Genomic DNA, 17,726 nt, shown 5'->3' on the forward strand with positions numbered 1-17,726 from the left:
TTGGCTATACGAAATAACGCTTTTGAAGAGCAACATCATGGCTTCCATTGCCGTGCCTATTCACTTCAAATGCTGCTGTTGTACCTGTTCACTCACAACATTGCCGATTTACCTGTTTACACCAAATGTTGCAAATTTAATCTTGATTTCCATCATGACATCTTCCTGGTTGTGTGATTTTGAGGAATACTTGTGATGCGTGACTAGTTATCTTTGTTACACACCTAGACTAATCAGGAAATGGGTGTATAATCACTATGAAATGTTATGAGTTTCATTTGGCATATTTTCTCTCAGTCAAGATATTTCTATCCGATGTTGTAAACAGTTGATATGAAAACAAACTACTCAGGTCATATTCACATTATCTGTCACTTCAAATATGATATCCATGCACCCTAGTATGGTTATTTACCTTCAGTTGTTGGCGGTCTATAGCCCGTTTTTCATATCGTATTTTCCACTTTAATTGCGATGGCCTATTCTTTTTACTGTCCTTCGATGACATTCTTTTACGTTTTCAATTTATTGATTTTAATACTGACATAACTTAAATTGTTATCATCAATATATGGCTGCAATAGTTTCGTTGTTACGTTAAATATCAACTAACTCAAATATGACATCAATTATTCACAAGCATAGTACTAGTAATATTATTATGAGACAAAGAGAGACATAGTTTGCTTATGTGCGTTCCGTATGGCACCTTGTCTCTGCCCGTGGACATTTCATGCAGCAAATTTCATGTCCGTAGTTACCACATGCTGAAGTATTATTCATAATACATTCATAATCAAATATGTTCCTTTTCATCAGTTCACATCTGTACAGAAATCTTTAAGTAGAAATTTGATTTGTGTTTCTTCACCTTTGACGTTCATCTTACGAGAATGAGATCAAAGAGTACCCATGTTTATTTTGGTCCTTGTTTTAGACATTCTACTGGATTTGGAGCTGTAGAGCCTGATGCTAAATGAATTCGAAAAGTGACACCTCTTTGGCAGTAATCAAATTACACATCACGAATCTTCTTTCCCGTTGTCTTTGATCATCACCAGGTAATCACAGACTGACTATATCAGTGTTCAATTCCAACAAAGCACCATTAACAATGCCACTGAGGTATCGGGAATCTGTTACACGTCTGGAACAATTAGTATGAATCATCCAGTTCGTCTTCTGCAGTCATTCTGCTCTCAGTACATTCATATATATTATGTGAATACAAGTTGTATTTCTTTGGTAATACTTTCTCGGACCTCGTTGTATCGCGGCATTCATGGTATCGCGGCAAACGGTATTTCCGGTTTTCCGCTCGAGACACGCCTCCTAGCGGTCATTTGCATATGTAAATCGGCAGTCAGACGTCAGTCGCTTGTTTACATTTTGGAAAACGAGCACGATGTATCAAATCTTCGTAAGTATTATCCAGGAGAAATGTTAACATTAAAGTCTGGAATCTTTTGGAATGTGTTTCAACCCCATCCATGACATACTTACAATAATATTTACGTGTCGTTTATGACCCTTCCCACTTGATCTGAACTAGGTCGCCTGCATCTTATTGGTGCCATATAAGGTAACGGAAGTGACGTTAGGAGCTATATTAATCTACCGGTGGATGCCAAAAGTTGTAATATAAATAAGGAAAGAAAATGTAAAATGATCCCTGATCAATGACAACGAATTTGCACACTCAAACAAAATAGACTTTAAGAGAGAATTTTATAGTACTCTTGTACACATAATTATTTATTCATATTATCTCATTATTTAACATCATATTTTGCACTGAAATATAGTTGAAATCATGTATATAATAAAACAATAGATCTATATGAAATATAAAAGAACATTACAATGAAAATGAAATAATTTTAAGATATTAAATTTTCTGAAATATTCTTTTCTCTTTTTTATTCAAATATTTTTAAAAAGAAATCATTTTTGAAATAATGATTTCAATTTTAAAAATAATACTTTTTCAGGATTTTCGCAAAGCTAAGAGAAAACTCAATTTTCCTGCTAAGGCAAGACGACAGTATGATCCTGTTAGTCTGCACCAAGCATTTGCTGCCACCCAGACTGGGATGTCAGTTTATCGTGCTGCGCGCCAGTATGGTGTTCCAGAGTCAACTCTCCGGGACAGGACAAGGGGTAATATTGCAGTTGGTGAACAGCCGGGTGGCGATACCCTTCTCTCCCATGAAGAGGAGAAATAGTTGGTTGAACATGTTAAATACATGTCTTCTATACGCTATGGGTACACCAAACTCAATGTACAATATCTTGCTGCAGACTTCGCAGTCACTCAAGGTGAAAAAACACCAACTGACAAACCTTTGAGTGACAACTGGTTTTATGGTTTCCTGAGACGCTGACCTGACTTGAAATTGGCGAAACCTCAGAAACTCTCAATGTTGCGAGCGCAATATGCATCTAAAGAAGTCCTCTCTGCATACTTCAGAGAACTGGCCACCCTCATGACGCTTCATGGTTTACATGACAAGCCTGAACGTGTCTTTAACTTGGATGAAACGGGTGTGACAACTGAACATGCACCACCCAAGATTGTATGTGATGCTACATGTCAACCACAGGCTGTAACGTCACCAAGGTCCTCTACAGTAACCATCATTGGAGGAGGTAATGCTGTAGGAAATTACATCCCCCCTATTATGTATTTCCTGGGAAGAGATGGAATGATGACTTGCTGAAAGGTGCTCCATCGGGTTCCTCTGGTTCCATGTCAGTAAGTGGCTGGTCCAGCACAAATGTATTTCAGGACTATCTGACCAAACACTTCATTAAGTATGCTGGTATTCCGACAGATCCGTCAGGACCCAAGACTCTTCTTCTCTTTGACGGCCATAGATCACATGTTTCTTTGACGCTTGTGGAATGGGCTAAAATGCACAACATAATTTTATTCGTGCTGCCACCTCACACAAGCCACATCACACAACCACTGGATGCTGCTGTATTTGGACCCTTTACATGTATGAACAACAGAGAATGCCAGCTCTTTCTTCAACAGAATCCAGGAATGAAGATCACAAAGTATGAAGTTGCCAAGCTCACACCTAAACCATACTTGAAAGCCCTCTCTCCAGCCCTCAACTTCAGCATTCAGAAAATCTGGCATCTTCCCCCTTTGCAATCATGCATATCCTGAGATGTTGGTCTCACCGGCTAATATCTATACTGCTGTACAAGATCAGAATCAGAATAAGGAAAATGAAGTGCAGGCATCAGCTAGCATTCCACCATCCTCATCACAGGCATCAGCTAGTAGTCCATCATCATTTTCACAGAGAGCACAAAAGTTCTTTGAGGAGAGGAAAATCACTTCAGTGACCGCCAAACCGAGAGATTCGTACCACCATATCTTGGAGGAAACTTGCTTAAACAGAACAATGTAAACATCATGAAATCAACAAAAGACAACACTCAAAAGAAAGAATTTGTTCCTCCGGTAAAGAAAAACAAACCTTCAACAGCAGTACCAAACACTTCTGCTTCCAGTCCACAGCCTGGTCCATCGGCATACCATGTAGATGATTCAGACAACAGCAATTGTTCCCATGCATCTGATGATGACTATGAAAATTGTTGTGTTTGTGGCAAGAACAGTCCTCCAGCCATGAGGTCCCTCCCCTATCTTGTCATAGTGAAGTGGGCTCAGTGTGACAAGTGTCAGCACTGGACCCATTTGTCATTTTGCACTGACATCACTTGTGTGAGGCGCCACAGTGAATTTCTCTGTCCACATTGTGAATAAATTCTCTGAATGACTGTGAAACTAATTTGACACAGTTTTGTGCAACTTGGATAGCCAAAAAATTTCTCAACCGTTTTCACACTGAGGTGAGTAAAGAAATTTCACTTTCTTTCCCTATTTCACTTTGCAATCCGAGTTTTAGTGTGTACCGCGATGCGATGGAGTCATCTCCTTTGGTAAATACTAACCGTCTTCGTTCGTCTAATGTCTCTCGCTGAAACACTATCAAAAGTTGAAATAATATTTTCTTCACAGATGTACTGATTAAATGTCATGTTAATCGGATTTCATGATGAAGTAGGCCACGTGTGTTCCAAATTCTGTTGATGATTACGGATATGCTAAGTACCGCGATACAACGAGGTCGCAGGCTACCTTTTTAAATTCTAAAACTGTTGTCTAGGTCGATGGCATGTTTTCACTCATAGTTTTGGGAATGTTTGATTGTCTCCATGTGTTGGTGATGTTTCATTTTTTCTTGAAATGTTTAAGGACGTTGCAATTAATTGCAGTCAATGTATAATGTATAATGCAGTTATGTATACAGTGTGTATAAAAGCTCACTAGAACCAGTAACCTATCTCTCTCTAAAGTATTTGAACATAAAAGAAAAAGAAAAGTAATTATAAGATGTTGATTTATAATTTATGCATTTTAAAATCAATAACTAGCAAAGGAAGATGGTTTGAAATTGAATGAGGTCAGCGATTATGTCACATGTGTAACAATAGAATTAAAGTTGAGTGTAATTCTGTCCTTTTGTGTAAATATTAAAAGAATTATAGACACCATTATGTAATACCACAGTGTTGATATGCACTAATTTTGACAGTCTATGAGTGTATGAGTGAGTTAAAATATAACGTCACATCGGCAATATATCAGCCATATCGTGACGAGAACATGTTGATACTGAAACGAAATATGTACCCATTATAGAAACCTGTCGTCAAAGGACAGTGCAACAAGTTACAATTAAAACTAGTGTGGAGAGTTAAAACAAATACCACTATTTGGACAATACAATATAAAAAACGGGTTGCAACTGAAGCAACTGAAGGTCGATCACCATACTAGGGACCATGGGGACTTACAGTACAGTTGCTAACTGCATGGACCCCTGATGGATTTACAGCATCCCCTCAGCCATTGGCGATTATATTGAAATTTAGCCATCATTAAAAACAACAAATATACTAGTACGATTAAACGTTTGGTCGTACTAAATTTACATAGAATGTTTTGGACGTACCCTCTCAGGAGGACTCAGAGTGTATGTGTATTACATAATCTATGTAGATGCTTGTCAAAGCTTAATCTTAAGAGAACAATATATTCTATACTGAAAGCTGAAATATACATAAAACCTTCAGGGACATTGCATGTAATTCATGTTCGATGTAAACGTACTATATGTATACGGACCAAGGTAATTCATACAAACAAACAACTTGACTACTCGATAAGTCACAGAAACCGCATAGCGCTCAAAGGGGAAAAGAAACTTGACTTGTCATTGGGATGACAATCACTAATGAGAGGAGGTATAAATCAACAACCGTCATCCTTCTATTGACTTTGGTTTGACAGTAATGTCAGGCAATCATCTTGTGCAAACCTACACTTTCTGGCAACGAGAATGGGCTGGGATTGATTTGATAGAATTTTAAAAGGACCGTCTTGATTGATCATCCTATTACGCTCTGTGTGAAGTGTTTCCTCAACTCAGTAATCAAGCGTAGCTGGACACATTTTCTTCGTGGGAGCAGTACACAGTGGCCATCAAATCCCTTTCTGAAGATGCCCCAACTGCCATCTCAATTACCATGCATCTCGAGTCCATATCTTTTTATAGGTCATTTTTTTCAAAACATTTCTTTAACCTCTTTGATTGAGTGCCAGGATTTCAGTTGGACAGTGGTTTACTGTCTGATGTGTTTTTACTTGAGGGAATCACTGTGAATTCAAGCTTGCAAGTCCTTTGCTGTTTATTTTGATATTTTCGATGTCCGTTTTGTTGTATCATTGAGAGACGGGTAGTGACAGAATAGCATATCATTTAGAGTTACTTACAGATGTACTTCAACGGCGGTTCGGTACAAATTTTCAGTGTCTTTTTCCAAATGCGTTCAAGATTTTCTTACAATGATCAAGCGATATTAGCCCTGGGTTTCGAAGTGAGTATTTCTTAAGAAATTACGCCTATATATGTCCGATCGTCGTTGATACGATTCCATGACGAAATGTAAGTTTCTGTTTACGTTCTTCACCTGTTCACTTAGTATCACCGGAACCCACACAGGAAAACTGGACTACGAGCATGTTCGTTACTTCAAAACACATTTTTAAATTATAAAAACATCCTTTATTCTGGACTGTAAGAAAATGTTGTATTGTGGAAAAATATATTTCTGTTGGATCCTTGTGCTTAGGTGCGACGAGAGTAAACATATCCTTAAAAAGCACGTCCCTTAAGTGCGACCTGTATCATGTATCAATACAATGACGGTCTGAGTTCACGATGGCGGGAATTATGGGATATGTTACAGCAGTTTTGTGTTTCTCCGCTAGTTTATGTTTTACCGTGAAGCACATTGTTTTTGGAATATCGCCTGAACCGTAAATAATGAACAATCGTATACAAACATTTAGCTGTTAAATGCTATAATGTAACGCCATTCTGTGGCGTGTTGCCTCAGCTGAAACCGACTATTCCACAAATCATATGATGCCCGTTCTAGTCGCGTCGAACAAGACCATAAAGCTGCTCACTTTGTTGTAAAAAATGAACAATTTCATTAATCCAAAGTGAATATCAATTGATACCGTAACTATCATGAAATAGAGACAGCCATTTGTGAATAACAGTTGATCGCGTCGACAAAAGAACGTCACAGATTTGCGTTTCGGTTCAGTATGGCGTATATCCTGAAATGTTGCTGGTAAGTTCTAAATTCCACGTACATGTAACCATTGACGGTGTATATTTGTAGGCACTAATTATCGTTAAAATAAAGCAATACCTATTTAGACTTGAGGCATATAATATCCGTCTATATTGATGATGGTGGAGAGTTGTGTTGGAGTGTATTGACGTTTATCGTTGCTGTGAAGCCAAGTGCATAAACGGAGAAAGGTATCTGTATGCACGCCGGAATGACAGGGCATTGGGGTAGCGTAATGGTTACGCCGAAAATATGGGTCGATTCACAGTTTAGATAAAATGTGTGGAGCTCATTTCTGTTGTCCCTTACCAAGACATTACAAAAATGTGGCTAAACAAACTCACTCACTGCAGACGCCCTATCCAGTGGAACACGCCGTCATTGGATGATCTGGGGTGCTTTACATTAGGACTGCACGTTTGGTTTTGGAATTGTATTAACAGTTAAGATAGTTAAGATAACAAGTTTGCTCTAATCACGCTATTTACTTTCAAATATTATTGATTTTATTACAAGTATGTAAGTTGTTACTTCATCAAAAAAATCTTTCTTCGAAAATAATATTGACAGAAATTTGGCTTTTATATGATGAGATTGTTCACAATGAAAATATTTATACTTGCAATCGAATTACCGTGGTTTCACAAGTGAATAACGCGTGCAAAGTCTTACTCGATTTTGAAAAGAAATACACGTACAAGCCAATTTGTCTAAGTAACAGCTCTAAAAATGTTCTTTGAATGTTCCAGTGGGCCCACGTGTTGAGCTTATTTGATTAAGCTGTAGCTTGGGCCGTAACCACCGCGGTGCTTTGATATGGGCTTATAAGCATTTAGTCAGAATTGCTGCGATCAGTGACACACAAAGAATGCGTTTAGTCCTTGTGGACTTCTGTGATCGATTCTATCTTGACTGGGACATATATTTCAATTTGTAATTAACTCCATATTGAAAACGAGCTCACGTTACACAACGTTACGTCCACGACTGATTCGACATTTTTTGTTACTATTTTGCAAAATTGTTTTGACCTGGTTGATTGGTCTTCCAGTTTGTGTTTTGCACGTTTCGTGGAACAATGATATATTAACAATACATATTGACCAGAAGAGTCCCTTCTAGGGTATTGACGCTTGTTGACACAACTGACCCTGCCATTGCTAAATTGCACATGCAAACATATTTTTTCATACCTGTTTTTTCATCACGAAATATATCTCAACGCATAATAGATATATTCAAGAAAACGCAAACATTTTTGTTTGCAGGTCTGTTGTTTAACGCCACATTCGGCAATATTCTAGATATGTGGCAGCGGTCTGTAAAACATCGAATCTGGACCAGACCATCCAGTGACTAGCAGGTCCCGCATCGATTTGCGCAGTTTGAATACGGTGTGTCAACCAAGCCTGACCATCCAACCCTGTTAGCCGTAAGTCGTCTCTGATAAATATGTGTTACTGAACACTGTTCCACTGAAGTAGAAAATGCAGAGAAAAGGCAGAAAATATCTTTTGAGAAACAATGTCCCCTTGCACCTGGTTATTTGAACGATGGCGTGTTTATTAACAAGGCATATTTAGAAAGACGTTCTCTCAACTAAAGAGTTGTATTTTGCTTTATATTCTGAATCTGCACAACTCATCCAAATATCTGCTTACTTTTGACTTGAAGCGTTTGTATAATCACATCTCCATATTCAACAAAGGCTTCGATCATTCTGCATCTTCCTGTTGATACATGGTGACACGAACTGTCATTCTTTGTATAAACGGACATTAGCTGTCAAATCCGTCGGGGATTCATATGACACCGCTTAGATGAGACATCATAAGCAAAGTTTTTTTTCTCCATTTGTACAAAACTTGAAAGATGCTAGCAGCAATTAATGTGCATCGTTCTTCATTTCGAAAAAGTCTTCTGTGAAATAGTAGTTATTTGGTTAGCCGGTTTGTTGTTTAACGCCACAATATACCAGCTATGTGACTGTGAATAACTGTGCCTGTCCCAGACAATCCAGTGATGAACATCATGAGGACCGATCATCACAAATGGAATGCGATTGCATGTGTCCATCACGTCAGCGAGCCTGGCAACCAGATCCGTTAGTCGCCTTTTACTACAGGAATGGGTTGCTGGTGGTCAATTCTAAGCTGGATCTTCACAGGTAAGTTAAGCAGATACATTTAGGGCGGTATACAGTATTATTAAGAATTATTATTCTGACTTCAACGAATATTTATCCACATAAATACTAATTTTCTTACTTCATAATAAAACGAACATTGAATATATCAGCTTCCTATAATGAATTCATTTGCATACACATACGCGTGCTTGCCTTGGTCGTAGCAGAATTGGCCTTGGTTCTGTTGAAACACTGCAAGTTTACCTTTGGGATAATACTTTCTTTATCGCATGTGTCGGGGAGTTTAACCACTGACTAATCTATCCATTTAAAGTGATTGTTCTCACATCAACTGTCTGCATACCGACATTGGAGACGTTGTTGGTGTCATGTATAACTTCATACATCCATTTTTCCTCATATGATTCCAACGCAAGGTGTTTGTATGCTTGCTCGTCCACCCACGTATTATTTACAAATGATCTCAGCATCGTATTAGTGGGTTTAATCTTTCCGGAAACCTTGTGACGGGTAAACATCTAGGTGCATGGCCTCCCAGCCAGACTGATCCTAGGTGATGCACTGAATCAAAGATTAAGATTTACATAAAACGTTAATTAACGATATGAAACTATATGTTGAGCAAATCTCTACCATCAACATCTTGTGAAAAATACTGATGTCTTGTTTTAAAGTGTTTCCGACTACACATTTTCATGTATGTGCCAGGTGACCTTTATATCTGTCATGAATAGGTTGTATTTATTCCCTGCATACATTATTAAAACGAGACTGACCTTTACAGACGTATTCTTTTACGGTATTAGGCATTGAACTTCACAAGCATGAAGCGAAATTTGACATTACTGGTAATTATGTCTGAGTAGGTTTATATAAATAACGTTTGCAGCTATTGTGAATGTAGAGTTGGCAACATTGGAAGCAATATTTATATATCCCTCCCACAGGGAATAGCTAATGAATGTCAAACAACATATATGAACGGAATCCATGTCTTCATAACATTTGATCTCAGTTGAATGAAAGGGTAAATGAAGTTGAAGAACTCTTAATCACCGCGACGCTAAAACAACTAGAACGTAATGGAGTTTAAATGGCTGGTATGCATTAAGCCCACAGAGCACGTCCAATGGGATATGACAGAGGACAATCAAACATGCTTTATTTTTTAAGTTCAGTACTGTCATATGTGTACCGGAATGCCCCTCCAGTTTATAACAATATTAAAGGACCTGACGAAATTCTTAACTAATAATGAAAAGTGTAATCGAATTCAGAGAGGTCTGGAGATGGGGAGTAACCTTTTAACCCGTGTCAAATTGTTGACTCTTCATCCCAGACAAAGCTGTAGCATGTTGTTTCATCATCTCACATACTTAACAGGGATTGCAATTGAAGTGCAGTAGCATCAAAGAGGAGATGCAAATTTGATATTGATATACAACTCTCAAACGAATGGAATGTTGGAGTTTAACGACATCTTTCTCGAGTGGTATAATCATGGACATGATTTTGCGTTTAGTCTCGACACCGTCAACAAACATCAATGATATATTTTTTTTTCTGTTTAATAATCAGTGATACTTCAGATCATTGGGTAAACACATGTGTGTCAAGAAATTTAATCCCTCATTTAGCCTGTAGTCACGATGTGATGTAAATCTGATCCGCCCATTCTGGTTTCTGAAACAGCGATTTAACTTTCCTAAATGTTCAGTTGTCCGACAAAAAGGGATAGAAAAGTATATACAGATAACGTGTGTCTGGCGACTGTACTATATATCTGTCTGATTGTGTTATGGGTGTATCTTCTTGAAGCATCTTGCCGGCATTGATTTTCTAAATGAGGGAGGGTGAGCTTTCATCAGTACTCGAGCAAGGCTGGGGGACACCAGTAACGGGCTTGTATTGCTTCTGTGTGTAACCGGTACCTTTGGCGCTCAGCAAATGTAGACTGGTGCACATTTTAACATCTGTCTTCATTACATTAACATTTTCATATATGGTTATGAGAGATTACATCAAATCTACATTCAGATTTCACTGAAAAGGTAGTACGGTAGTTTTCGAAGTGAAAGGAGAATCTAAAGTTTTTGTTCAAAATTCATATTCTTCAAAACTTCACACCAAGTCATATTATTGAAGGGTTTATCAAAGAATATTTTAAAAGCATTTTCTTGGTCTGTGTTACTGTCGCCGCAGACAGGAATATCCCAGCGTTATCAACTGACTGTAACTAGTCGAGACTGGACCAACAAATCCAGTGACTGATATCTGAGCACCGATCTATGCACCTGGAACATAATTCATCAACCGTCACTGAGCCTGCTCACCCGATCTCTTATGTCGCCTTTTGAATTTTTTTGTCGAAATTCTAACTCGGTCCACCAATATTAACTAAAAGGAAAGCACGACAAGAGATGTATCAGTGAGGCTTCCGAACGTCACGCATTTTCCCTCCTGTATGTTCAGTTGAAGTTGATGAAGCTGTACGGACGGTTTAACACCTTTCCAGTTGATCGGAAAGACAACACAATATCCAGTTCAGTGTTCATGTTTTATTCCAATTCGACAACGTTCCTTCCTCAGAACAGACAACAAAAACAATACACGATTCAAGTAAGCTTAAATGTGACAGGTAAACCAGTAATAAGATTTAAAATTAACAAACCGTTCACAGACCCACCAGTTACCACAAGCGTCACTGTCAACACAATTTGGATTAATAACTCTAACAGTGATAACAGACTGGAGGATAAGTCGATAATTGGTATGGGCATACGCTGTGAAAAAGTGTATCCGCTATTGCCACTTTCATTTATATGTCGTACACAGCTGCAAAATCATTATTACGATTCTGGTGATACAATTACACTACTGTCGCAGTGGGTATTAATATCACTCTGATATATACATCAACTATTATTGTAGTGTTTCAGCAGATGACGTTATTTACAGTGTAACACTTCCCAACCTTGGGCTCCTTTCACAAAGCATCCTTTAATATTCTTTCCCATTTGTTAACATTGCACTAAGGTTACCTTTGACTCAGGTAACCTTAGTGCAGTGTTAAAGAATGGGAGTTAAGGCTAACCTTAGTAAAGGTTGCTTTGTGAAAGGAGCCCCACGTTCTCAACGTTATCCTCGATGTTTAGTGTAGGAGCATGCTTACTAAAATTAAGCACACGTACCTCCAGACTGCAATATCGTTATGATCACTTTGCCTTCACACATTCTGTGAGCAGTGAAAGACGATACGCATGTGTGTTGCAGTGCCAAACCGAATTGCAAGCAGCAATCTTGCCACTTAGGTTTGTATCTAGTAGTTTATGTTATATCATATTCTTGTGTCTGTCTATGATGAATGGGTAGAAGATGTGAATATTCTGACGTTCACGTCAGGGTATTCGTGTCAAAGTATGTATCTACATTAACGTGTGTCTACATCACAGATACACAAAACGTATGTAACGTGCACACGGCAATAGCAGGTGTATTCGCTATGTGTGGTCTTGATGGAAATCTGGTATCCGTGTTCATTCACCTGTATACTTCACTCTTTTTGTTGGAGGTGAACGTTATGGTGTGTTTGTTTCTGGTCAGCTGCGAGAAATGGATTCCAATAGGAATTACACAGTCTAAGTACTACAGGAAGTGGCTAGGACGTGCGTGTGTTCTTAAAGCCATCATGTCAGTGAACTACAGGCATATTAACGCCGTAGCGGAGGAAAGTTCATCGTAGGTAACCGTTTAGTAATTGGATGAATTAAAATCAAGACAAGTGGACGTGGGGGAGGTCGGGGTGGAGGGATGGCACCATACACGACGTTTACACATGGGCAAGAGTCAATGGATAAACAATTGATAAATATTAATCTAGCATTGTAACATCGTAACAATGTACGTCTGCATTACAGTCTAAATTTCATTTCGTAATCATCACAAAGACGATAGAAATATTTTACAGGAAATATGTTGTATGTACAGGTTGAGCACGACGGTTACAGTATGACGGGTTCCGATATGTGTCATATAGCATAGCAAAATATAGTGTCTTACTCATTAATACGGCGTCATAAAGGTATGAAAATAATCATAGCATATACATGGTATAACACTGAAATCTACATATTAAATAACATGACATGGTACATGTGGTAAGCAGTTGTGAATATTGTAGAGATGTGACATGTACATGTGAACAGCAGCACATGGTACATGCTTATACATATTGCGTGAGTATATGTTCATGATATTTGGAACACCGAGATGCTTGTGTCAAAATGAATACAGATCAACATAAGACAGTTACATGATCAGAAAATCTTTACAATACATACAGTTTATCACAGGTATCAGGTAGTTTTCAGTTTATACAATGGGAAGGTGAAAATACAAAAGAAGATATAATAAAAGCATTGATGAAATTTGTGTAAATGTACCACTCTGATCTTACAGTGAACTTGGGGTATGGTGCAGCAGGTTGACAGAATATGCTTCATTTTTGTTGTATGGTCCCGGTAGAACACCATGCCAAAAGGTTTGACACATATGGACACTACTGTCTTCCTGACTTAACATTAAATGTTCATTCGTCTACAACCCCAAAACATGGGAAAAAACATATATTTTGAGTAAAGGGAAATATTCTCGCCCATGGGACAAATGTACTTCCCCCTTAGTGAGCCAAATTTAGTCAAAACGGGTTGAATGTTGTGTCACAATAGTTATTAAAACATTTTCGATATTTTACAACCTCAACAACATGAATTTTGACCGAAACAAACCATTCTCGCTTATAGGCCGGCCCAAGCGAGTTTTTAATTTTCAGTTTTTGAGAAATAAAGATCATTTTTTTTCATCCTCAGCATATATTCATAAGAAATGCATGTGTATTTTTGTCAAATTCCTTGTCAGGAAGTGACCACAGTACGGAAAGTTTCTGGACCTTTATGACTCAAGATTTAAATTTTGACGTTCTATTTCTATCTATTACGAATCGTCCTTCTAGAAACAGTTACAGTTTTGACAGTGTGGTATAGTAATAACATACCAGTAATAATTGCAAATATAGTTTCCTGATGTAAAAAATGAACAATGCTTTTACAACACCTCGTTATATATTAAAGTTGTGCAACATGTCCACTCAGAACTCATATTTACTATTGTTAAACAGTACCACTAGGTTCACCGATACCAATGAAAATATTGATTTTTTTGTAGACATTCTCTCTGAGCATTCTGTATTTCGATGAGCATATGACTTATCATCACGTCCAATGATCGCATTGCAGAATACCAATTAATCTCCTTACAACTTCGTAGTTTTGTTCCTCTTCTTCGATTGCTTTCTTTGTTTACGAAGCCTCTAATTGAGACACAGGAAACCCATGTGTTTCTACATTTCACAAACAGTATAAAATGGGTGATACACGGAAACAAATAAGATCTACAAATTAAAGACCTACAGATCATCCGACCCTTGTAAAGCGATAGCGAACATGTCCCCTAAGGCTCAGAACTTACTTCACAGGTAATCCATATTCCCTGGTATATGCTGAAGTTAAAACATCAGTGGAAAGAAATCACAAGTCATGAGAAGCATATTTCATATGGAGTACACCCATAACCTATTACTCTACTAGTTTTGAATATCGAAATAAATACTTTCTTCATGTCGGTCATTTGACCATCATACACCACAGGTAGAATCTGTCTAATATACATACAGAGGTACATGATTTTATATGGACACCCTTCACGTTAATATAGCAAATGAAATTGTGAAACGTATGAGTTATTATATTTGTCCTCTTGCTTTACATTTTCTGTCAGACATTGATGGATGTGTGCTAAGGATTAACGGACAATCGACATTACAATGGGAACGTAATAGTAACTCTGTGACATAATGTAATCACGGAAGACCAACATAAAACCGGCACTTGTAATAGAAAGTTACGGCATTGCACTCATTACCGGTATTGTTCTTTAACCTCCTTCTACATAAGGAAATGTTACGTATCTTCATGTGTTCTAATGTATATAGTAATAGCATTGGCAATATTTTTTCAATTGCCAAGTACGTACATATTGAGATCAACCAAGACATTGACTGTGATGAATTACATTTTTGCAAAGCAACAGAATCTGATAATTACTTTGCTTGGAATAGTTACAAAATCAAATGGGTGACGAGTGTCGAAATGAATGTCAGATAAGCCTTATGGCTTATCCGACATATACATTATGAGAGCTCCGACCAGCGGTAAAAAGCTATTGAGTAATTGAGTAGTAGTCAGCGTCTTGTGCATGCACAAGTGCGTGGATATGTGCGCTATATAAATATCCTGCATCATTTCAGTATCATGTAAGAATATTCCAGTGTTAATAGTTTTTGACTGCTTTACAGTGCACTGTCTGCACACATGACCCCATAAAGTCATCTGTTTCGTTGTTGAACTAACGTATACCTTCTCTTTTGGACCTCTATGGCATTTCAAGAGCACTGTACACTGAAGTGCTACTCGGTTTCATTGCGTGTTACAATTTGTCACGGACATTACGACATGAAAAGTACAGGGATCAACAGCATGAACATCAATCTACGCAATTGGGATACGATGACATGTGTCAACCCAGTCATCCTGACCACTCGATTCCGTTAGCCGTCACTTACGACAAGCATGGCTTACTGAAGACCAAACCCGCATCTTTACATCTTACACCTTGACATATTTCAAGCTAACAGTTCATGACACAACTGTGATACCTGTGTCCGGTTCATCATGACCATTCTTCCATAAGACATTTGTGTTTCAGTTTAGCCATGGTAACAATGCACCTTTATCCTATATGGCAGTTTATAATCATGTTTGAGTAGTGGTCAGTAAATAAATACCTAGTAGTACTTAAATGTTTATAGCGTATAATAATACACAGGTGCACCTGTCCTCGTTAACTCGGACGTCTCTACTTCAAAATATCATGCAAACCGTCGGTTCTTGCCGAATCAAATTTTCTAATATCAGCATTTCGTAGTTCTCCAATGTAACGAGGACATGGCGTTAACGAAGTGCATCTGTTGCGTCCAGAAATCCACGTTCGGTCTAATTATCCAACCGCAAACGAATACACACATTCTGTGTAGTTGCTTCGATCTAATCTCTGGGGCGTTCAGGGTCTAAACTGACCATCTCAAAACCTTTGAAATACGTGTCATCGACATTGTCAGTGAGCCATGGCCGCTCAAAAGTTAGTTGTGAACGTGGTTGTACACGTCTCGGACATGAGGTGGCCATTACTGGATACCATGGAATATTTCTCGCCATTGTGCTTTCTCGAAATTGAGTCCTGAAAGGCACGAAAACGCCCGCAACACGTTAACATATATAACACCTCTTTTCTGAAGTGTTTTCCAGTGAGACAGTATATGGCGAAATACAGAGCGTAATGCGACAGACACAGACACTCAATAATTTTCCTACTTTCCAGATAGCTGAACGTTTTACTCCACGTTGGGTCTTCTCGAATTTCGTCGTCAGTCATGACGATATGGCCGTGCGGGAAGAGCGTCTGCAAGCAGACCACTATGGTCGCAGTCAGCTGGGTAATGATTAAGAAGAATGACACAGAGAGCAAAGTCACCGTTGAAGCTGTTGTGCTTGCACTTCCACTTTGGCGAGAAACCACACCATTTTTGGCTAATTTACAAATTTCTTTTAACACAAGGGCGTTAAAGCACAACACAATGAGTGGAATTGCTCCAAATATCAGCAGTTCGGAAACCCAACTCCATATGTTCACGAAGCTGGAGTCTTGACCTTCTATAGCAGCTTCCCGGTAGTTGCAAGCGCCATGTTCGGGAGCATATGTCCAAATATATATCTGAGCCGACGCTACAGCCGCAGAGAAAAATAACAAAACACAAACTATGGCACAAGCACGTCTGACAGTGCACCACTTCTCCTTTTGAAAAGGATGACACACAGCTACATACCTCTCGACTGTAAATCCAAGAACCAATAGGGTGCTCAGGTACTGTGGTGTATAGTAAAGGAACATGAAGATCCCGCATGAGGCCGCGGAGGTGTTATACGTCCGATAGCCCCACGCTACGTGGAGAGTGTACAGTAGATGCAGAAACAAGAATATTAAGTCCGAAATAGATAGTGCTCCAAGGTAGATGGCTGAAGAGTTGTTTCGCCTCATACGACGCCCAAGCCATATCACCGCAGACGCTGGATTACACACAAAACCAATAGCATACCACAAAGGGGGGATAAACTTTTCTGACAATGGCCCAAGCGGGGCGAAGGTTTCAAGGAGTTCAGCAGTGCTATATCTCTGGAACACTATGCTTCCGAACTCTGCCGGGGAATCTGTTGTGTTGTTAGTCATCTCCTGAAACAATTAAGGATCTATTATTATTTTATTTATCTTTTGGTATCTCAACATCATTTGTCCAGATCATAATTACGTTCCTACCTATAAAATACCATCTGAAATGCCACGTCTGTGGTAGTTATGGGGCATCTCATGCCAGGTGAAGCACTGTAGAGTCGAAATGCCAGTGACCGATAACTAGCATTCCTAAGTATACTCTCCAAAAAAGTAGGAAAATCTGAACTTTGATGTCTGGTAGAAAGAAAACCCATTGAGGAACGTTACAATGACATTCATTTTGTGTGTGCAGCATCATTTCACGTTATCACCACACGCAAACACAATGCATGGGAAACACGTGGGAGCCTCCTACACGTGCATGGGGTGTCATTATGAATCTTGATGTTTTTCAGGCAGGTCGATAAATCAGTGTAGACCATTTTCCCTACTTATTTTAAAGAGT

At 38.6% G+C, this 17,726-nt stretch overlaps 1 protein-coding gene and 1 pseudogene across 1 annotated transcript in view; one reads left to right on the forward strand and one right to left on the reverse strand.

The window, feature by feature from the left end:
• The first annotated feature begins 2,246 nt into the window (after nt 1-2,246).
• LOC137279014 (uncharacterized) lies at nt 2,247-3,784 on the forward strand (annotated as a pseudogene).
• Nucleotides 3,785-11,439: 7,655 nt separating this feature from the next.
• Nucleotides 11,440-17,726, reverse strand: part of LOC137278407 (growth hormone secretagogue receptor type 1-like) — a 159,322-nt gene continuing 153,035 nt past the window's right edge. The window contains exon 5 of the mRNA XM_067810710.1: nt 11,440-17,281. Coding sequence (XP_067666811.1) covers nt 16,127-17,281 — 1,155 coding nt within the window. The 3' untranslated portion in view covers nt 11,440-16,126. The remainder of the gene's footprint in view (nt 17,282-17,726) is intronic.

This window comes from Haliotis asinina, chromosome 3 (assembly GCF_037392515.1).
Source record: "Haliotis asinina isolate JCU_RB_2024 chromosome 3, JCU_Hal_asi_v2, whole genome shotgun sequence".
In the NCBI taxonomy this organism is placed as follows: Eukaryota; Metazoa; Mollusca; class Gastropoda; order Lepetellida; family Haliotidae; genus Haliotis; species Haliotis asinina.